This window comes from Ustilago hordei (assembly GCF_900519145.1).
Source record: "Ustilago hordei strain Uho2 genome assembly, contig: UHO2_contig_10, whole genome shotgun sequence".
In the NCBI taxonomy this organism is placed as follows: domain Eukaryota; kingdom Fungi; phylum Basidiomycota; class Ustilaginomycetes; order Ustilaginales; family Ustilaginaceae; genus Ustilago; species Ustilago hordei.
Window position 1 is genome coordinate 319399 of NW_024545254.1, and position 22811 is coordinate 342209.

The following is a 22811-nucleotide window of genomic DNA, read 5'->3' on the forward strand; positions in this document are numbered from 1 at the left end:
AAGAAACAGCTGGGGGGGGGGGGTGGACCGTGGTCGTACGAGCAAGAACTCGGCTTGATTAGTAATCCGCAAAAACTCCCGAGGTCTCGGCCCTGGAGCCTATCTTATCGCCGCTTATGCCAGGAATTAAAAAAAATAAAAATAAAATAAGACTCGATTTTATGGATTTGGTGATTGTTGTCTTCTTGAGTCGTACACGAGACCCCCACACCTGCCCTCTCTCCCTCTTTCCACCACGATCCCCATCCATCGCTAGCTGCAACCTTGGCGCCCCGACACAAATCCTGGCGTGGTTGCAATCGCAAGCATGTCGACAAGCGGAGCAGCAGCTGTTGCTTCCACATCGCTGCACTTGCCAGAACCCAAGCCAACAGCAAGTCTTCTCCTTTCCCATCGACCACCTGCAGGCAAGCTTGTACTAGTGCTCGGGACAGGCAAGCTTGCTGCATCAAGATGCTTCGCTTGCCTCGAAGCTGGAATTAAGCCCGTAGTCATCAGCGTTGCGCCTATCGAGTCCTCCAGCTCGACCCAGCCCTGCGCTGAGATCCAACACCGCATAGCATCAGGTCAGGTCAAGTATCACTCCATCGACAGCAATTCATTCTCCACCAGCCAGTCAGTCGAGCAGGTGTGGAACTGTCTTCTTGACACATATGATGGCGAAACGAATGATATCTTTGCAGTCTGTATAACCGACACTCTTCACTCCGGGGACGATCCGCAAACGTCTGCAGTAAAGCAGCTTGCACCTAATCCAGACGGCTCCAATGGCGACAACGAGCTTCTCGACATTCCAGCTCCGCTCACTTGGTATGATCGAGCAGAAATCATCTCCCGCCTGTGCAGAAAAAGACGCATGCCGATCAACGTAGCCGACAAGCCAGCGTTATGTGACTTTTCCTTCCCCGCAAACTACCGTTTCCCCTGCACAAACCCAATCACCTCCCTCTCCAATCACTCTTCCTCTCACACGCCACAACCATTACTATCATCGCTTCAAATCGCTGTAACAACCAACGGCCGCGGCTGTAGACTAGCAGGCCGCATTCGTCGAGAAATCGTCTCCGCACTACCCCACAACGTCGGTGACGCAGTTGAAAAAGTCGGTCTCATGCGAGACCTAGCCAAACGTCAAGGTGAACATCACCACGACTCCATTGCAAAAGCCTCACCCCTCAAGCGACTCAAACCTACTCGAATGGGAAAGGACGGAACAGCAGAGGTGGAAGAAGAAGATCTCTCATTTGACACTACACCGCTCAACAGCCCCGTGCCGCAACTCGTTCCCAAGAATCCGCTCGAAAGCGTTGGTGCCAAAGCGAAGCTCAGCCAGCTTCAAGCGGAAGTGCAGGCGAAACACGAGCAGCAATTGCAGGAAGCAGAGCAACGGACGAAGAGGAGAATGAGATGGGTTGCCCAGATCAGCGAGTATTGGCCGATCGAATATTTGGGTAATTTGGCGGAGCAACAGATGAAAGATGCTTTGAGGGCATATGGTGAAGAGCAACAGCAGCCGGTTGCCTCTGCCGCCGCAGCAGACGTGAGCGATGTAGCGGATTCAAGAGGTCGCTCCACTGCAAGTCGTGCGAATCAGAATCCATCGACAGCCGTGCCACCCGCTCCATTAGCAGCAGCCCAGAGAGCAAGATCCCAGCACTCACTCGACATCCGTCCGCCACCCCTGTCCGCCTCTTCCCGCGGTCACATCTACCTCCTCGGTTCAGGCCCTGGTCATCCAGGTCTCCTCACCACGCTTGCCTACAAACTCCTCACTTCCCCCTCCACTCATCTCATTCTCTCCGACAAACTCGTCCCTGCTTCGATCCTCAAACTCATCCCTTCAACCACTCCACTCGAGATCGCCAAAAAGTTCCCTGGCAACGCAGAAGGCGCCCAATCCGAGCTCATCGCCAAAGCTCTTCGTGCTGCTCTCGAGGAAGGAAAGACCGTAGTCCGACTCAAGCAGGGCGATCCCTTCGTATACGGTCGTGGAGGGGAGGAAGTGCTAGCATTCCGCAAAGCTGGGATCGAATGTACAGTGGTTCCCGGAATTAGCAGTAGCATTGCAGCACCAGCAATGTTGGGTATTCCAGTGACCCAACGAGGTGCTGCCGACTCCCTAGTACTATGTACGGGCGTAGGCAAGGGAGGCAAAAAGGTCAAGCTTCCAGGTTACCATCGAGGCCGAACGCTGATTGTGCTGATGGGAGTGGCGAGGTTGAAGGCAGTGGTAGCAACGCTCACGGCTGGTGCTAAACAATCTATCTCTGGTGAAGGTGAAGAGGATAGTATCGGAGATAGAGAAGGTCCCGTGTTCCCGCCCTACACGCCGATTGCTATTATTGAACGCGCGAGTTCGTCCGATCAGCGTATGGTAGCTAGTACGTTGCATGGGATTGTGGAGGCATTGGAGAACAGCGGCGAGCAAAGACCACCAGGGATGATGGTGATTGGATGGTCAGTTCTGTCGCTGGAAGGTGCGGGTGATGTTACGGTGCAGGATGATGCGATTAATCTGAGAGATGCCGAAGAGCTGGAGAGGAAGGATAAGAACAGGGTGCAAAGATGGTTGAAGGGTCGAAGATGGGTGGTGAGAGAAGGATTGGATGCTGCTTATAGGAGTGCGTTAAATGCTTTCCATACTATACCACTGCAGCTGCCAGGTGGATTTGGTGCTGAGCCAGGTGTCCTCACCCATCATCCGGACCGAGGGAAGCAGGAGGAGAAAGGAGCAGAGTCCAGATTCAGTAAGCGCGATGAAAGTGGTTGGGCACCACCACGCTACTCCACCGGCATCCCTGAAGGAGGATGGATGGCTGGCGAAGCACCCAACCGTCCTGCCACAGACCAATTCGCATACGAACAAGATAAGACCTATGCCGAGATTCAGGCTCGTCTCTCTCAGCCTCAATAACAATCCACACTATTGTATGAGACATGTTATGCGAAAAAGCAACTTCTGGTTGCAATGCAACGACTGTTTAACTCGTCTCTTTGATCACCATCCTCCCTCGACCTGGACCTTGACGAACTTTGACCTTTGGCACCGAAACTTTCTCTGTTCGTTTCCTACTCCAACTTACCCTTCCTACATCCTCCCTCAATCCGGCAGTGGCGTCATCCGTACTGCTTCCACTCTTACTGAAGCCTAAAGTGAACACTGAGGCTAGCTTTCCGCCTTTCTTTCCTTTCCCCATCCCATTAGCTGAGGGTGCAGCGGTGTTGGCGGTGATGGAGGGCGCAGAAGAAGTCACAGTAGGATTCGTCCTGATCGCCCCTGAAGATGCCCACCCCGGTCTAGCAGTGGTTGGGTTGTATCGAAAAGCAGAAGCTTGATCTGATCCTTCCCAGCTTCCTTTCTCGGTGCTTGCTGGAGCAGAATTGTGGGTGAGAGCTTGGATCATGTGTTGAAGAGCGTCGATTTTTCTGTTGAGATCATCGTTTTTCTTTTCTTCCTCTTCTCTTGCTGCTACAGATTCGAAAAGTATTTGGCTTGCGGAAAGGGAAGGAGAATAGGAGGATTGGGATTGGGAGAGAATGCTTTGTCGACGTCGGACATCCGGGTATTGGTATTGTGTTGGGTGTAGGTGATCGTTGTAGCCTGGGCTTGCTTCTGATGCATGCTGATAGATCTCTTGAGGAGTAGGTGGGAGAGGTGTGTTGAGGAGGAGTGATGCAGCTGCTGCTGAATGTGCTGGGTTGAGCAATGCTGTTGAGCGCAGAGATGCTGGATTCGGTATCCCTGTTCTCTGTGGAAACGACCTCATCGTCGGCGGTTGGGCGGACCACTCGTCCTGTGGATGGTAGCCCATCGTCATTTTAGCTTGCTGCATCTGAGATGGTCGCCGTCTCAGCAACTGGTGCTGCTGGTTCTGCTGCTGTTGCTCCAACCTCATCTCTAGTTCTCGCTGCTTACTTTGCAGTTGCAATGCCATTCGCAGTTGCTCAACTTGTCTCCGCAGTGCTTCTACCTCGAACCTGTCTTGTTTCATCGTATCCATTCGCTCGGTAGACTCTATGCGAGGACTAGAGGCGTCAATACAGCTTCCATCCTCCCATGCGGCCTCCAAAGCATCTTCTGCTGCCCCGCCGGGCAGGTCTAGCATTTCTAGCCCAGAATTGAGGTTTATTGCACCACTTTGGGGCTTACGTGGGCTCGGCGTTGGAAACATGAGGCCTAGATGAGCATCCGACATAGAGGACGAGTTGCGATCGTGCTGAACTGTGGTTGCTGGCTGCTTTGAAGGCGCTGATTGTGTCAAGTGTGACTTTTGCATTCCAGCTGGAAGTGTTGCCAAGTGAGGGTCTGAGATGTATCGAACCAGTGGTCGCTGCGGTCTATCACCAACAGAGAGGTGATGGTGGAGAGGAGGATTGATGGCCGTCATTGAAGAGTCGTGTGTCCTAACGCTCTCGACATCGTCTGTCCATGAGGCGGCAAACATTGTGAATGAAGAAAGGCGGGTCCAGATGAAGGCTGCTGAACTGTATGGCGGGTCCGCTGACAAGGTGCGGGGGAAGCGTATCTGGGAGGATGTAACGGTATAAATGAGATCCGTAACACTGGATTATCGACAAAGTCAGAGCAACAGCGGGACACATCAAGCCAAAGAGCAGCAACAGTGAGGCGATTGTTCTCAGCAAGATATCAATTAGCCCCGACGTCCATGCAACCCTGGTTCTGAGCTTCGGCGCTGTTGTCCCTCTTCCACAGCATCCTCATGCCGCAATCTTTTTTTTTACGAGCGCCTTTCACCGCAGCTTCGAGCACAAAGAAGGACATAGCTTCTAAGGCTAGTAGGCTCGAGCTCGAGCTATGGTGGGGGCCAAAGAGGATAGAGCCTCGTACTAAGAGGGCAATGATCTCGCCCAGAATGCTTCGCGTTGGCTCAGAATAAAGACTAGTTCATTTATCACATGCACCTGCAGGGAAGGAAGGAAGCGAGTCTGTGTCGCTGTTTCGAGAGCATTGTGTGATGGTTGACTTTTCCCACGACGACGATGGACACGCCCGAGGTCGATTCTGACAAGCTTCGGAATGCCTTCTGTTTCATATTATCCGAGTACAGAAGAACCTAGTCCAAGAAGAAGCACAGTAAGGAACGGCTGAGGGAACCCCCCTCCCTTTTGGATCCATGTTGCCGGTGTATGCTTCCTCACAGAAGTCAGGAGCGACCAGAGCGCATGCAACTGTCTAAGCGCTGCCGACCTTTAAGTTCAGAGAAGAAGAGAGCATTCTAGCTATGCTGAGCCGCCAGAAGAGTGAACCATAGGGTCGAAGGCTAACGGAAGGTGGGAGCAAGCTTATCTCTGGTGGCTTCGAGCCAATAGCCACCTTTCTGTTGGAGCGAATGATAGACTCGTAAGTGTTACAAGGCTACGGGTAAACCGGCTCGCGTCAGGCCGGTCGCCTGGTAGAGCCCCAGAATACCGGCTAGTAGGTGCCGGAGGAGGGAGGAGATAGTGTTTCCGTTGTAGTTTCACACCATGCTCTGCTTCGTAGCATAGATATATAAGAGGCGATACTCAGTCGCCTCTACTGTAGATATACACCATCCATCTGTACTTACCGTTCGTCGTTGTCGTACGCAATCGAACCGTGTCCTACCACTTAAGTCCGCCCCCTTCTAACAGCAAGGTAGGACGCGGTAGTATAACGTATGTCGACGGTGATCTGTATTTACAAACAGATAGAGGATTTGATGGAGAGCGAACTAACTGACTCGGGTGTTTCTGTACGTCTTAGCTTGTGAACGATTACAGTGACATGTTGGAGCGGAGGAGGAGTCTGAACATAATGAGACAGTGCAAAAAATCCATACAGCAAGAGAGTCCAGGTGCTTATCTCCTCCTGACCCTTACCTCCTGCCGACCCTTATCTCTCGCTGATACGGTTGTCGAAGAGCCGAGGTGTTCGGTCTGATACAGTTGAAGTTAAGTGATACACCTCTTCGGCCAGGCCACATTCTAGCTCCTTTCATACTGGTGTATGGTAGATGCAACACTTAGATTCCTATAGACTAAGACTACAGTAATGTGAGGTTATATATACCTTTGGTTTGTTTGTGAGATTGGCTATCCACACCCTGTGAACTAGGTGTGTTGTGACAAGCCTTGGTGTTTTCCTCCTTAGTCTCAGTAGGGGGTTTCAGTTATCTCTGAGTTTTGAAAACACAATACTTTGAAAATATGTTTGGGCCCAATTTTTGATGCCCCAAGAAACTGCACAGGCCTGTGACATGTGCATCTTGGAGTTTCACTTGACTCGCCTGGTAAAAACAATCTCTGATTCCCTACACCAGGTCAAGATCAAAGTGATCATATCAGATGTTGTTGAACACTATACTGAACAATGCCAAAACCTTTGATTGAAAAGCTAAAGCAAATAGCTTACATCACACCTGTTCTGATCGCTGTCTTCTGCAAGCCTCATGCTGTCAGTTTTGTCTCTCCTGCCATTCGGCAAAGGCCAATGTTGTCATTCCCATCCTTTGAGATTCTGCTGTTGTGTCCTCAAAAGGGTGGCCATGAGAAGCAAAGAGTGCAGTGAGCATCTCCTCCCTAAGATCCAGTGCTTTCTCCTGCCTGAACTTCTGGACTCAGTTCTGAGACATGCCCTCCATGGCAGCAGCCTGTTCCTGTTCGTATTGCTGCTGGTTTTCCCTTTGTTGTATCCTTGCATCTTTGGTAGCCTGCTGATATGCTTCCATCCCTGACATGGTCTCCAGCACCTCAGCTTCAGATAGAGTTTCTGATGCCTTAAGGTATTCTGCCACCTCATCTGGTCGATCATAATGGCTTGCGAATGTATGTGCAATGATACAAGCCTGGACCATATGTGCAGCTTTCTCGTGGTCCTCTTCTTGATACAGGTTGCCTTGAAATCCCATGAGACATTGGAAGCAGTTCTTGAGGTAGGCAATGCCATGTTCAGCCTTGACACGAATGTGGGAGAGTGAATAGTTGAAGTAGTGGAGATCTCTGCTCTTTGCAGCTGCAGTGTTGCTGTACGGTCCAACTGTGTAGCTGGAGTAGCCATAACCAGCATCAACCCAGACAAACTCGCCTTCATCAAGATGCAAATGAGGCTTCGCAACAATACCACTGCCTGAAGCCCAGACTCGCACATCATGTGATGACCCAGGATGTCCAACCACCGACTCGACAATGCGCAAGGAATGAGGGAGGAAGACAAGGGCAATGTTGAATGTATAATCACCCTTGTATGAGTAATGCTCGCAAGCATTGAGTGCTGGCTTCCAAGCAAGATTGATGTGTGTACCATCTACCACCAACCATCCTCTAGACCATTCCTCGACTCCACTCTTATCAGCAACCCATGCTTTTGCCTTAGCATGCTCATCTTCAGTTGCAAAGGTTACTACCTCGCTGTTCAGCTCATATAGGCCTGCAATAGTCCTATCTGTCCACACATGAACTGAGCCCCAACTGCAACCGCAGGCAAATGCAACATCACGAACTCCACCATCATTTCCTGACCGTCCAAGCCGATATAGACCAACTGCCACTTGCTGCTGAACATGCCAAAAGCTTGATATTGATCTGAAGGCATTGGTTGTGCTGAGTCTGTAAGTGAGAGCTTGGAATGCATCTGGGGTCATGCGAACAGCCCCTCGAAAGAGCTTGCAGTTGATGACAGCATATCGATCAAGCATGTTGATGAGGGGATCCTTTCGTTGCAGCAGTTGAAGGCGTTCAACTGTGTATCGAGACTGGCTGATGATGTCATAAGTCCTGATGAGTGCAAATGAGATAGCATGATCAAACATGTCATCATCAGAATCTTCAAGGTCATCATTAGGGTGCCAAGTGGCATCGACATCCATCAGATCAAGTTGCATCTTGGATTCCACCATCAATGAGTGCATGATGGTGGTCTCAATGTCATCCAGGAGGTGCTGTTTGTCAGAAGTGCACACCATGGTTGAAGTAGAGGGCCAGAAATAGGAGAGGATGATGTGGTCCAAAAGAGAGTCCAAAGCTACAAACACAATGCAGCTGAGTTCTGCGCAGCTGGGTTCTGCGCAGCTGATTTCTGTGCAACATGCATGCTCGGAACCGGGGCTACACCGATCAGCATCTTGTATGTGGAACAATTCATCACATTGAAGCAATCTACATTTGAGAGATTACATGGAAGACTGGGTATGGGGTATGCTAGTCATACATATTGAGAGCTAGCTTTACAGAGAGCAATGGTACAACAAGTCGGAAACACAGGAACAGAACTTGGAGAACTCAAAAGGAACACCATTCTTGCCAAATGGTCTACTCACGAGCTGAATCGCTATTGTCCTGCTGATCCATGGCAAGAACCAGTGGGTCAAGATCAAGATTGCTTTGACTACTTCCAGCAATGTTGCCAAAGGGTAGATTAGGGTTCATCATCTGCACCATCTCCATGAGCCAACCACGCTCTTCAGTTCACATGTGCTCTTGTCTCTCACTTTCTTCCCTGGCAAATTGAATGTGCATTTCCTCCCTCTTCGTGCATTCCTCCTCAACCTTGATTCATGCCTGAAGCATGTCTTGGGTGCAGGCCTGCACAATTTCTGACAGCTCTTCTCACTTGCTCTTGGAAGTGAAGGGTTGAGACTTCTTGGGTGTTGTACCTGTGGCTGGAGAATGGTAAACAGAGTCACCATCACCATCGTCCACTTCATCAGCCTCAAAAGTGGTGCTGGATGAGTGCTGGCAGGTTGGAGTGTCTATAGGGGTAATGGTGAAGGGGGTGGGGCCAATCGAAGACGGGTTGGATGAGGAAGAGAAGGGCAAGCGGGATGAAGATGAAGCAGCAGCTGGGGTGGCTGCAACCGAAGAAGAAAAAGATGAGATAACTCTTGCTCCAATGGGATCATTTTGCGACTCCTCAAGAATGGATTCCATGCCAGGAATGTTGCATCACTGAGGGTAGTGAGCATCGCTGGCATCATCCATGTTCACATCAGCATCAACCGAGTTATTCTGAGAGGAGGCAGGGGTGGCATCATATGGGTGACCAGTGAGAAGAACAACTGGACCAGTCTGTGCACGGTTGGTCATCATCTTGTGCCAGTGCTCAAACCAAGGGTGGCTTCGAGCAATCGATTCACATGTGGCATAGTCCTGCAAGTTGATAAAGAAGCATAGACAGAGATATAAAGTATAAGAACATTGGCACACTTAACATGAATCAACTAAGTTGTACTTACCGAGCTGTTGTGATCCATGTCTTGAAGAAGTACTCCAGCACCGGTCTGCTGTGAGATGGTCTTCTTGATGTTGTTGTATTGTTCAGTGAGCCAGCAAATCTTAGTCTTTACTTGACCAGCACCACCAACAGTAGACTCGTCTGGGAACAGCTCCTGCCATATCTGCCCGCAGATAACATCTTTGTTTGTCTTCAGACCCTTTTCCTGTTCCGCAGTCAAATGTCCTGGCAATAGAACATGTTGGTAATGATCATTATTGTAGATGATATCAACGAGGTTATTTATGTCACTAGGCAACCAATTGAAGTAGGCAATACAATCTGTTTTGTTGAACCTGCTGCCACGAGTACTGGCTTGATGTCTGTGAGTTGCAGAGATTCGAGTTGGCTGGGTAGAGGTTTGGTGAGGCAAAGAACTGGCAGATGTGGTGGCATTGGAACCAGAAGGAGTGGAGGAGGACAAAGGGGAAGTGGGAGAGGTTGCTGGCTGAGTCGACTCAGCCCCAGCCAAGGTGCTGGAAGTTGCAGAAGGGTGGCGCTGACGAGAGCAATCAAGGTTGGACTGAGCTGACATTATTGTGTTGTGCTGCAAAGCAGTTGAAGACTGCTCTGATGCTGGAGCCAATCCAGAGGCTCGCTGCAAAGCTGTGAATAGTGTAGTTGATATGGTTGTGAGGGGATGGCATGTCCATGTCCTGGCACTGACAGGGAGGAAATGCTACTGGAGATGGTGATAGAAGTGAAGCAAGGACAGACATAACTCAAAGCATGAGAAAGTGTAGACAGTGCAGAAAGTGGAGGTCAAGGGTTGTGCGCAGAATTGTGTTAGAATCATGTGATATCAGCACATGACAAAAACTCCTGCTGAAAACTCAAATATTCAGAAACCCAGGCTCATGGCAAAAATAAGTAGGGGTTTTCAAAACTTCCAAGCTTTTCTTTCCTGGCAGAGCTTACTTAAGCAGCAAGCTTTCAAAATCCAAAAAAACCATGAAAACTCGGAGTTTTGAAAACTCAGAGAAAACTGAAACCCCCTAGTGTTCCTCTCTCTAAACATGTCCTGATTGGTTGCCACCAAATTTACTATGCATGCACAATCCTCAGCCTGTCAGTGGTTTGGCTCTCCTGCATGTTTGTCATTCCAGTGCAACTTCAACTCCCCCTTTCACTGGTATGACCAAACCCATTGCTTGAGCTAATTGAGTGGTCTCCCCTCCTTTCAGTGGCTTCGTGAGGATGTCCACCATGTTGTTTGTCATTCTGGTGTATGTCAGGGGTCTCGCGCCTGAAACCCAGGTCGGTCTGTCGAGATACTTGGTGACTATCAAACTGTGTGACAGCTATTGTCTCAGTATTGGTCTTCGACAAGTTAGTTGCTTTGGCAACTATCAAGTTGCGCAATGACAGCGGGTGGTGTTTGTTGTATATACTATCATAGGTTTGGGCTGACCTCTGTGGACACTCTGTTCAGGGGTAGCTCGGCATGATCAACATCAATGCATAGGTTATGATGACACCAAGGTCTGGTGTGAGTGTTGATGATGATGAGGTTGATGGTGTTGGTGATAAGGTTGGTGAATGTCGATGATAATGAGGTTGATGGTGTTGGTGATAAGGTTGGTGGCATCAACACGAGTGTCCAGTGTGTTGACTGATGCTTGAGGTGATCCCCAGACTGCAGTGGACTACTGCCTTTGGTTCTATCTTGATCCGGACTGCTAACCTGCTATGGGGTGCCTTCGGACATCAGGTAGTGGTGATACAATACACACACTATGATGAGGAGCAACCTTGATAGATTGCTGCTATGCTGACTGAAACTAATATATACTTATGCTGAAGTGATAACTAGTTATGGTGAGTAGAGTGGATGAGGATCCACTCGACCTATGATGATGAGAAAGCATGGTTATATACCTCTTCACAGCATCGCCAGCGATGCTGCTCCTGCTCTCTCTCCAGAGAGTACCTTCTTCATCGAGTGCTGTTCAGGGGCCTCTCCTGCTTGGCACCCCTGTGCCTCTTGAGCTGTGTCGACTCCTTCGACACTGCTCCTCCTCCTTGCTATCCTGCTTGTTTGGCACCCTTGTGCCTCCTGAGTGGTGTCGACTCCTTCGACACTGCTCCTCCTCCTCAGGACCTGCTTGCTGGTTCCTGTAAGCGGTCGCGCGCCAGAGACTAGCTGGGGTTGATTGAGTAAGGACTACTCGATATGATTTGCCTAAATGTAACCAAGCGTCATCGCCTAGTAAGTCTCGACTGACCACCTTGAACACTCCATTCAGAGGTTGCGCAGCACAGACGTTGTTTGTTGGTGAGTGCGTGATACACCCTCCCCTACAGTACGAGTGTTCATAGTACTGTTGATATGCTCTTGGACATCGTCTGGACCACGTTATGCCAATTGCCTACAGAGAATGTGAGTTACTGGTCCACTGGTGTAAAACACCGCCTACAATAACTGACTGGACTGCTGGTGTCGAGCAACACCGCCTACAGCAAGGAACTGGACCACTAGTGTGAGAACACCGCCTACAGTAATGAACTGGACCGCTAGTGTAAAGAACACCACCTACAGTTGTCAACTAACAGTGATACAACACACACGTTGAGAGTCGTTGCAAGAGCACTGCTATTGCGAAGATATGTAACCTAGTAAGTATAGAGTAAGTAGTAGAGTTTTCTGAGTGGATGCCCGTCCACTTGAATGCTATGGTAGAAAGAGAGTATTTATACATTCAATCGGTGTTTTCCCTCGACACCTATCCTGCTCCTCTTGAGGGGCCTTTGTCCCCTGTTAGGCACTGCCTTGCCCTGCTGGCATCATCCCCTTCGATACTGCGCTCCTACCGTTTTGCTCAGCGCAAGGGTTATGCAACACTGCCCTCTCGCCTTCATGCTCTCCTTCTGTCTGATGTGTGATGCCCCCTTCCGGCATGGCCCCCTTTCGACTTAATCTTGTGAATCCCCTTTTGAACCTCATGACCATACCCCCTGGTTATGTGGTCACGTCAGCTCAGTTCCATCTCGACTTGTTCGGATCAGCCGACTAGTTGAAGCATGCTGATTCGACTGACTCCAACATCGGCACAGCTCCGAATACTTGTTTGGATCGGCTGACTAATTGAAGTGTGCTGATCTGACTGACTCTGTTGTCGGCACAGCTCTGAATACTTGCTCAGATCGGCCGACTAGTTGAAGCATGCTGATCTGACTGATTCCAACATCGGCACAGCTCCGAATACCTGTTTGGATCGGCTGATTAGTTGAGGCATGCTGATCCGACTGCCTCCATCATCGGCATAGCTTCGAGTACTTGTTTGGATCGGCCAACTCATTGAAGTGTAATGGTCCGGCTGACTCCAACCATTCCCATGAGATCGATCTGGATTCCCAGGGTTTGATCAATCTCGTAAATCATGTGCGCTGCCAACCCGATTAATCTCATTGATCCCCGATGGTTGTCGATTCTGATCAATCTGGCACACCCTTCATATGTTGATCTTCTGTGCACCCTTCATATACTGCTCCATTATGTGACATTATCATAACTGCTGCTGATCATCTGGCACACTCTCTTGTGCAGGCCAGCCGTCCCTGTGACATTACCCCCCCTTCCAGAGCTGAGCTCCATCAAGGTTATATAAGCCCTCCTTCGTCTTTCTTTTCATCCCCTCTTTCTTCTCCTCTTACCATATCATGCAACCGATATCCCTCTACTCGGTATGCCCCATCTTCATTGTTCTCGTCCTTCGAGGACTTCCCCTTCACCTCCTACTACAATGGTCGAGGTTTCTAATGACGACCCTGCCCCTCAGAGTCTGACTTCTTCTATCCAGACTCCCCCATTGCCTAGTCTGACTTCTTCTATCCAGACTCCCCCATTGCCTATGTCTTCCCTTCCTGACGACTCGGCCTTCCCGAGCCCGGCTGCTTCCTTGCTTTCCCTCTGCTCCTCCCTTGGGCACATGTATGGACCCGATCCTTTGTTCCTTGACCTGGAACACCCCATGACTTCTTCCTCTGACCATCGTGATGCTGTGGAAGTAGACTTGGCATGTACTCCAGCCCCTCCTTCCCTTGATTGTCATGTACCTACCAACGGTGAGATAGCTGGTTGGTCTGAAGGATTGGTGATGTCTAGGCTGGTGGTAAAAATTGCTACTGGGGACTATCCTCCAGAGTGGGAGGTAGGTAGAGGTTCTTCAACCAAATGGCGACTGCACTGTCTGGCCATGCTTCAAATGACTGAGGGTTGTATGCCCTGGCCTAGCTGGCAATGCACCCAGTGTGCTAGTCTTAGTCTCCCATAAGTAGTCTTTTGTACACCATTCTCTTTCTTACTGCCAATGCTAACCCCCTTTTTTTAGTTGTTTTCCTTCTGCATTTGTCAACCCCTTCATCCCTTATGGTCGTGTTCCTTGCACCTGCACTCATTGTCACCTTGGCAACTTGTCGCATTGCAAATGGACAATTCCCGTTTCTCCAGACATGGAGTACCTTGGTGATGGTCCCCCCAACAGGCAGCCTCGGGGCACTCACCTGGCAGAGCATGCGCATCTGACTGTGACCAATGGTTATGGTCCAGGATTTGTTCATGCCGATGCTCGCGTGACTGACCCTGACACCTCTGACAAATGGATATTTGCCATCGGTGTTCTCTGGCGCTCGCCTAACCGAGTGATGGCATTCCCAATCATTTGGATTCTCTTCTTGTACCTTGATTGTCATGATAAGTTGCACTCAGAGTGTCGACCTCATGAGTCTGTCACGGTACCTGGCGAGAATGCTGATTTCCTCTTCTGAGGATGCTGGGTTCGTCCTCCTCTCATTCCTACTCGTGAATGCAACGTGTAACGACATGTTTGTATCTGCCCCCAATTCAATTTTCTTTTGCTCCTTTTTTCTCTAAAGCCTGTGTCTCTCTTTTTTTTTTTGTCAACTTGCATGAGATGCTACGAAATTGAACAGAGTTTTTGCCTTCCATCAATATGTTTTGCTCTCCTCCGTTTTGTGTCACTTTTTGTGGAAGTTTTTGTGTCGCTTTTTTGTTGAAGTTTTTGTGTTGCTTTTTTGTTGAAACTTATAGTCATTGTCCCCCCACCAATTCCTCATACTCCTGGATGAGGGTTGGGCAATCAAGAAGGTTGATCAACTCCCATGATGCTGCTTCTTCTGGGTACCCTCGCCAGAGTACCCTGTATTCGATCTTGTGATTACAAACTCATTTGTCCAGTAAGGCCTCAACCTCGAATTTGAGGTCCTCCTCCAGTAACGGTGGCTCTACTGGAATCTGCGTGCAGTGTGGAAGTGTGCTCGTCCTGGCTGGCTCCAACATTGATATGTGAAAAACGTTGTGGACTCAGAGGTTTACTGGTAGACCGATTCGATATGCCCTTCTACCAACCCTTTCTTTGATCGGGTATGGGCCTGTGAACCTTATGTCCAATTTTGGGGTTGGTCATCTCATCTTCCAGTTTCTTCGATTGATGTACACTAGGTCGCCCACTTTGAATTCAATATCTTTCTGTTTGCAGTTGTATTGGTTGACCACCCAACTCTGAGCTTGTCTGATATGATCTTGAAGATACTTAATTTGTTCAGTATTGTCCGTGAAGTATTTGGCAAGCTTTGGGTCATTTACCCCAAGTTTTCCAGGTATCTCCAGATGTGACTTGGGATTCCAACCATAGCAACCAAAAAATGGGGATATGCCAATACTAGCATGCACAGTGTTGTTGTACATGAATGCCACCATATGAATTAAGCTAGACCAATCATACTGCTCATAGTTGCAGTACATCCGGAGGTACTGCTCTATGACCTGATTTACTTGTTCTGTCTGCCCATCAGTTTGGGGGTGATAGGATGTACTGGGCGAGTGTTTTGCACCTAGGCTGTCTACGAATGTGGACCAAGACTTGGATATGAATTGTTGTCCGCGATCTGAGACGATGTGGTCTGGGGCGCTGAATAGTGGAAAGAGGTTTGTTTTGAGAAGTACAGCTGTCTGTTCCACCATTATGGTCTTTGTTGTCGGGACAATGATTGTATACTTGGTCAGTTGGTCTACTATGACTAAGATGGAGTCATAGACTCCTGACATCGGCAGTCCTTCAATGAAGTCCAATGATATGGATCCCCATGGCCTTTCTGGTGTTGACAATGGTTGGAGGAGACCGTAGGGTCGGTGTCGAGGTGTCTTGTATCATGTGCATACAGGACAACTCGCCACATAGTCTGCAATCCAGGCTGTCATATTAGGCCACCAGTAGTGTCTTTGGGCAGACCAGATAGTGGCGTCCTGTCCGACATGTCCAGTGGTTACACCATTGTGACACTGAGACATCACCATGAATCATAGATGTTCCACTGAGAGGGATTGGTCATCTACTTCTTGTGCTCCTCGTGTCCTGCATTCATTGGTTCTTCCTGGCATGGTTACCTTTGGAATGACCAGGTGTCCGTCTTTGTGCCAGAGCCTGTTCCTGGTTTCAAAAGGTGTCTGGGCTTGCATCTCTTGAAGTTCCTGATCTAGGGGTTGGAACATTCGGACTAGGCCTAGTAATCCTTGAGAAGTGATAGCCTCCATTGTTGGCGTGGCTGCTATCAGTACCGAAGCAACCCCTGCTGTTTCAGGGATGTCCTGTGGTTCATTTTCATCTTGAACTTTCTCAAACACCCTGGATGGTAGTAACTGTCACACATTGTGTTCCTGTTCCTCCCCAATGGGTTGCATGTCTCTCCTCCAAGTTAATGCATCTGGTTCTCCAGCCTTGTCACCTGGATGATATTGCAGCACGAAATCAAAATCAGCCAACAATACTGCCCATCTAGCTTGCCTTCCAGTAATATGTCGTTGAGACTTAAAATACTTGAGGGCTTTGTGATCTGTCAGAATGACAAGCTGATTGGGTAGTCTGGCTAACATATGGCACCACTGGGTGAGGCAGGCTACCACTGCAAGGAGCTCTTTATCATGTATCTCGTAGTTCTTTTCGGCTGACGCCATCTTGCGAGAATAGTAAGCTACTGGGTGCTGTCAGGGGTCTCGTGCCTGAAACCCAGGTCAGTCTGTCGAAATACTCGGTGACTATCAAACTGTGTGACAGCTATTGTCTCGGTATCAGTGACTATCAAGTTGCACAGTGACAGCAGGTGGCATTCGTTGTATATACTGTCATAGGTTTCGGCTGACCTCTGTGGACACTCCGTTCAGGGGTAGCTTGGCACGATCAATATCAATGCTTCGGTTATGATGACACCAAGGTCTGGTGTGAGTGTTGATGATGATGAGGTTGATGACGTTGGTGATAAGGTTGGTGAGTGTTGATGATGATGAGGTTGATGACGTTGGTGATAAGGTTGGTGAGTGTTGATGATAATGAGGTTGATGGTGTTGGTGATAAGGTTGGTGGCGTCAACACGAGTGTCCAGTGTGTTGACTTTGACGCTTGAAGTGATCCCCGGACCGCAGTGGACTACTGCCTTCGGTTCTATCTATATCTGGACTGCTAACCTGCTATGGGCACCTACGGATGTCAGGTAGTGGTGATACAACACACACACTATGATGAGGAGCAACCTTGATAGATTGCTGCTATGCTGACTGTAACTAATGAGTACTTGTGTTTCTAAAGTATTGACTAGTTGTATGGTGAGTAGAGTGGATGAGGATCCACTCGACCCACTCAGGAGGCACAAGGGTGCCAAACAAGCAGGATAGCAAGGAGGAGGAGCAGTGTCGAAGGAGTCGACACAGCTCAAGAGGCACAGGGGTGCCAAGCAGGAGAGGCCCCTGAACAGCACTCGATGAAGAAGGTACTCTCTGGAGAGAGAGCAGGAGCAGCATCACTGGCGATGCTGTGAAGAGGTATATTACCATACTTTCTCATCATCAAAGGTCAAGTGGATCCTCATCCACTCTACACCCATCATAACTAGTTATCACTTCAGCATAAGTATATATTAGTTTCAGTCAGCATAGTAGTAATCTATCAAGGTTGCTCCTCATTGTAGTACATGTGTTGTATCACCACTACCTGATGTCTGAAGGCAGTTCATAGCAAACCAGCAGTCCAGATATAGATAGAACCAAAGGCAGTAGTCCACTGCAGTCCAGGGCTCACTTCAAGCATCAAGTCAACACACTGGACACTGGTGTTGACACCACCAACCTTATCACCAACACCATCAACCTCATCATCATCAACACTCACACCAGACCTTGGTGTCATCATAACCTACATATTGATATTGATTGTGCCAAGCTACCCCTGAATGGAGTGTCCACAGAGGTCAGCCAAAACCTACAATAGTATATACAATGAATGCCACCTGCTGTCATTGCACAACTTGATAGTCGCTGAGTGGCTAGCTTGTCGAGACCAATACTGAGACAATAGCTGTTGCACAGTTTGATAGTCACCAAGTATCTCGACAGACCGACCTGGGTTTCAGGCGCGAGACCCCTGACAGCTACCTCTGGACGGAGTGTCCACAGTGGTCAGTCGAAATCTGTCATAACGTCAATACAACTACAGATTCCAACGAGAAAAGTGACAGAGACGGCTCTGTCACATATTTCACTAGGAATCGAAATACCATTAGCGCTGTCACATAACTCGACAGAATCGGTAATAGTATCAACACTACTACCGCTCTCAGGTTTCAGGCACACGACCTCTGACACCTTGCTTCTATCTTACTCCAGACTTGATGGAATGTAAGGTACTCTCTTATTATGTCTAAAAGAAGATAGTTTACATTATACTCTCCTATGGTGTTGATGGTTCCACATAAGGCATTTGTCAATGCTTCATCAAATGAGCAACTCCATTTTGAGTGATTCACATCATATGTTCCTTTGAGGTGTTCCATGGTGTAAGGTACCAATCAGAGGAAAGACTTTACATGAGCACTCCAGCTGTAATGGTTCTGGGTAGTAAGCTTTGGCACTGGTTCAAGGAGTTTGCTTAAGGTGTGAAAACTGTATTGTTTACCAATGTCATCATCATCTGATTTGTCTTCAGGGTTGTCATCAATCTCATTGTCATCATTGGCTGTATTTCCAGTTTGTGTCTGTTGGACAATTGTTACCTTCTTGGTCCTTTTAGACCTCTTGGCAGCCTCGCTGGTGCCAGCTTGAGGGTCAGTGTCATCCACCATGACTAGTCTGGTGAAGAAGCTTCAGACTCTTAATCAGTTGAAGTTATGTGATACACCTCTTCAGCTGAGCCACATTCTAGCACCTTTTGTACTGGTGTATGGTAGATGCAACACTTAGATTCCTATAGACTAAGACTACAGTAATGTAAGGTTATATATACCTTTGGTTTGTTTGTGAGATTGGCTATTCACACCCTGTGAACTAGGTGTGTTGTGACAAGCCTCGGTGTTTTCCTCCTTAGTCTTGGTGTTCCTCTCTTTAAACATGTCCTGATTGGTTGCCACCAAATTTACTATGCATGCACAATCCTCGGCCTGTCAGTGGTTTGGCTCTCCTGCATGTTTGTCATTCCGGTGCAACTTCAACTGATACAAACATCGTTCGTCTGACGATCAGCCTGATACGAGCCGATACAAGCACGACCCTCCTACACTTTCATCTGACCCACCAGTCGGCTGAATCAGTTGGCTGAATCAGTCGGCTGAATCAGGCGGCTGAATCTCTACTGTATCAAATTGATGCAATAAGGTGTGGCGACTGTTTCACAGCCACCAATGGCAACCCACCTGACTTCATCGCGAGATCCGAGGGTCAAAGAGGTGCAAGTGAGCGAGTTTACCACTCACTCGTCTCATCTCACCTCTCCTCCCTCCTCACCATCATCTCCCTCCTTACCATCATCTCACTCACACGCTGGCTCCGTGCAGCGCTCTTCAAGCTCACCCGCCCTCCCGTCCCTTGAGGTTCTGTTCTCTCATGGAGTTAGGTCTCACGCACGCTCTCCCCCGCTATCACGCGACGCTCGACCACCTGTGGCCCTTACGGCCACGGCTGGGGTTTCGAAAGCGACTCTCCCACGAGCTAGGCAACCTCACATTTCTCATGTTTCGGTCTCTGTCCCCGCATGTGGTTCGTGTACCCGGCAGCTAGTCATTGATGTTTGCGAACAAGAGCTGAGGGCTGGGCCCATAAATACAGATCTCCCAAAACTTATTTCGAAAGTTCTCCCTCACTTCCTTCAAGACTCAGACAACCTTCAAGACCTTCAAGATTCAGACAACCTTCAAGACCTTCAAGATTCAGACAACCTTTGAGCAAGATGACTCGAGCTTCTACTTCCGCTGCCAACTTTGGCCTCCTTCTGGTAGCTTTGGTTCTGATGCTTCACTCTGTTGTGGGCGAGCTCATCCCTACACAAGTCCGTCACCATCTCTCTCCTCGCGAATACAGAATTGATAATTGCGTTAACAAGCTTACTCCTGAAAATGAGAAGTACAAGTTACGCTGCGGACCCGGAAGTGACCCCAAGCATACTTGCTTCACTCATTGGGCAGGTGATCTTACTTCCGCGCAAGCTTGCCCCCGCCTTGAACCATTCGGCATCCCGGACAAGATCTTGGTCAGGGACGATTCCATGAAGAGTAAGTTGTTTCACCTTCAGCCGTAAAATTAAGAGCAGATGCTGACCTTTTGTCTTCAATGCCCCTGCAGTTTTCACAATCGATAAACCTGGTGATCCCTTCAGGATTAATTATCCCAATCAGGGTGGAGTTCAATTCTTCTACGATAATTTCGATCCTAAGACCGGATGCAAGGACATCACAGTCACTAGGGGTCACGACAAAGCCTGGAGGCTCTGGATCTCGGACCAGGATGGCAAAAAGAAGGGCCTCGATACTGGGACAAAAAAGCGTTCGACCGCAAGACTCTGCACCAAGTGGATCTACATTTTCATCAAGAGAGATGGCTAGGTCATTCCAGCTTGATTCCGATGTGCCTCTTTCCAAGCGAATATGTCCATTCTCCTCAATCAATCTTGTTGTTGTTATTATTATTGTTGTTGTTGTTGTTGTTGTTGTTGTTGTTGTTGTTGTTGTTGTTGTTGTTGTTGTTGTTGTTGTTGTTGTTGTTGTTGTTGTTGTGAATAGCGTTGATCGCTTGTCGCTTGTGGCACTGACTTCGATGATAGGACACGGTTTTATTACATGTGGCGACGATGGACGGTATGTGGGTAAATTAATGAAGAATGTGTTGGAGGGCTGCAGAGAGCTCCCCCACCGTCAATGTTACACCGCGGTAAAACACAAGGATGGGTGAAGAAACAGGTTGTGAGATAGACGAATGACGAACAACGAGACATGAGGGAAGAAAGATGAGCACGCGAGCAGCTGCCTTGCTCGCGCCATTTCGCTCGATGGCGTCTAGACCGAAGTGACTTGAGCAATTTGTTGTTCTGGCCTCGGCAATACAAGTTGCAGACGCTTCTTGTGATCCTTTTCCCTTGTTCGCTTGCTTGCAGCAAGAGCCATGTCAAGTTGCGCCATTTATAGTTCCGGTGAGAAGTATTGCAATGACGAGCTCCGATGCTTGCTTGGAAGCAAAGCCAACCGCGACTGCTCGGCGTTACTCGATCCGTACTGTCCCTTCTGTGACGTGCGACGCAATAACGTGAGCGAGACCTCATCGCCTGTCCGTCCTGGTCACGCAAGAGTCACAGTCATGGCAATACTGAGGTACCATCTTAACTCTTGGCCCTTCGGCCGCCGCAAAGTAGAATCCCCGGCTGCCATGTTTTGCGCGTTCTTCGAAGAAGGACGCTTAGGAAGAGTATGAATCACTTGTTCACGCATGCTATCGTACTTAAAGAAGCCGGATCCCATCCCTGATCCCCTCTCTCACCCCTGAACTACACCTCTCCGAGCATCTTCACACGACCCTGCACCTCTTGCTTGCTCCCATTCCAATCTCTGCACCCCATCATCTCCTCTGGATTCTACAATCACCATGGCACCGGTCGCAGTCGAACGTAGACCAGCATCGCCCGAGGCTTCCGGCTCCAAAGCCGCTAACTTCGTCGTTAAGAAGCAGTCCCCTCGTCAAGGCCTTACCAACCGTGCTCACCAATACAGTTCGGAGCACTTTGACCTGGGCGCCCTGGCTTCCGAGGAGGACTACCCGTACAACGACTTCAAGCCATCTTTCCCCAAGGCCCACTGGGATGCTTACGAGCCCATCACTCCTCCCAAGGACCGTGCCCTCTTTGCTCATCCTGAAAAGAAGGCACTTTTCGGTGCTGCCACTTCTGTCAAGGACCTCACCCGAACCATCGGTACCGAGCTCGAGGGCATCAAGCTCGGTGAACTCACGGATGCGCAAAAGGACGAACTGGCTTTGCTCGTTGCTGAACGAGGTGTTGTCTTCCTCCGTAGTCAGGACGACTGGACCATAGAGCAGCAGCTCGAGTTGGGCCGATACTGGGGTCCTCTCCACAAGCACGCCACCACCGGTGTCCCAGCTCGCGGCGACCTTGACGAGGTCCATGTTGTCTACTCCCATCCCACTTCCGACCCTGGGCAGAAAGTCTACCGTGGTCCAGTGCAACACTCTCGTGCCGACCTATGGCATTCTGATGTGACATACGAAATCAACCCTCCCTCTTACACATCCTTCAAGCTGCTCGTCTCTCCCGAAGCAGGAGGTGATACTCTCTGGGCATCCGGATACGCTGCCTACGATCGTCTCTCCTATCCTCTTCGTCAGTATCTCGAGTCGCTCACCGCCATCCACTCTGCCGTTGATCAGGCTGAAGGAGCTCGTCGCTTCGGTAACACTGTTCGTCGTGAACCCGTTGAAACCGAACACCCCCTTGTCCGTGTCCACCCTGTCACCAAGCACAAGGCACTCTTCTTCAACCCTGGCTTCTGCAAGTACATCCCAGGTGTTCCCAAAGCTGAGTCGGACTACCTCATTGCTTTCCTCACCAACCACGTCTCTACTGCTAGCGACTTCAGCGTTAGGTTCAAATGGAATGCTGGTGACGTCGCTATCTGGGACAACAGGACTAACATCCACTCGGCTATCTACGAGGATGTTGGGGTCAGCCGCCGACACGCCATTCGTGTTGCGGTTCGAGGTGAAATTCCTCAGGACAGCGAGGATGGCACAAGCAGGGAGGAGGAATATTACAAGGCGAGAGGATTCAAGGTCGACAAGACCGTCGCTAAGGGTCAGAGACGCCAGGCTGGTTACAAGGACTAAGGAAAAGGCCTTGCAGCGAGCCAGTCAGCTCTATACGCCCGAACATCAAAGCTTCTGTTGCTTATGTCTTCAAATCCACTAATATGAACATTTGTTGAATCTCTTTGGTGTTTGTGAGGGCGATACTGAGTCTGAGAAGCAGTCGTCGATGTGGTTGTGTAGCAATTCCTGAATATGTTCATTGGTCACTACTCTAACATATTGAGCCTGGCGCTCTCCACATATGCAAAGGCTGTCATGAACTGCATCAAAGCTTCCACTACGGCTGTGAGCAGCAAATTCGTCATCATGCCGAACCTTTTGTCATCATGGATTCCGTTTCTTGTTGGGCTAGCACATTCATCCCCAGGCCTTGTCAGACGGGAAGGGTTGACTGATCGCTGAGTGTATGGC

The 22811-nt window shown here is 49.3% G+C and overlaps 6 protein-coding genes across 6 annotated transcripts; 3 read left to right on the forward strand and 3 right to left on the reverse strand.

Moving 5' to 3' along the window:
* Positions 1 to 307: 307 nt before the first annotated feature.
* UHO2_04700 (uncharacterized protein) lies at positions 308 to 2914 on the forward strand (the record flags this gene model as incomplete). The annotated part of the gene is made up of 1 exon (XM_041554516.1): positions 308 to 2914. The coding sequence occupies one exon, from the start codon at positions 308 to 310 to the stop codon at positions 2912 to 2914; it is 2607 nt and encodes an 868-aa protein (XP_041410450.1).
* Positions 2915 to 2981: 67 nt separating this feature from the next.
* On the reverse strand, positions 2982 to 4445 carry UHO2_04701 (uncharacterized protein; the record flags this gene model as incomplete). The annotated part of the gene is made up of 1 exon (XM_041554517.1): positions 2982 to 4445. One exon carries the CDS (start codon positions 4443 to 4445, stop codon positions 2982 to 2984), a length of 1464 nt encoding a protein of 487 aa, XP_041410451.1.
* A 2154-nt stretch (positions 4446 to 6599) lies between these two features.
* Positions 6600 to 7943, reverse strand: UHO2_04702 (uncharacterized protein; the record flags this gene model as incomplete). Its single annotated transcript, XM_041554518.1, has 1 exon — positions 6600 to 7943. One exon carries the CDS (start codon positions 7941 to 7943, stop codon positions 6600 to 6602), a length of 1344 nt encoding a protein of 447 aa, XP_041410452.1.
* An 11536-nt stretch (positions 7944 to 19479) lies between these two features.
* On the forward strand, positions 19480 to 20131 carry UHO2_04703 (uncharacterized protein; the record flags this gene model as incomplete). The annotated part of the gene is made up of 2 exons (XM_041554519.1): positions 19480 to 19801; positions 19872 to 20131. The coding sequence occupies 2 exons, from the start codon at positions 19480 to 19482 to the stop codon at positions 20129 to 20131; spliced, it is 582 nt and encodes a 193-aa protein (XP_041410453.1).
* Positions 20132 to 20211: 80 nt separating this feature from the next.
* On the reverse strand, positions 20212 to 20566 carry UHO2_04704 (uncharacterized protein; the record flags this gene model as incomplete). Its single annotated transcript, XM_041554520.1, has 2 exons — positions 20212 to 20337; positions 20453 to 20566. The coding sequence occupies 2 exons, from the start codon at positions 20564 to 20566 to the stop codon at positions 20212 to 20214; spliced, it is 240 nt and encodes a 79-aa protein (XP_041410454.1).
* Positions 20567 to 21164: 598 nt separating this feature from the next.
* On the forward strand, positions 21165 to 22418 carry UHO2_04705 (uncharacterized protein; the record flags this gene model as incomplete). Its single annotated transcript, XM_041554521.1, has 1 exon — positions 21165 to 22418. The coding sequence occupies one exon, from the start codon at positions 21165 to 21167 to the stop codon at positions 22416 to 22418; it is 1254 nt and encodes a 417-aa protein (XP_041410455.1).
* Between the last annotated feature and the right edge of the window lie 393 nt (positions 22419 to 22811).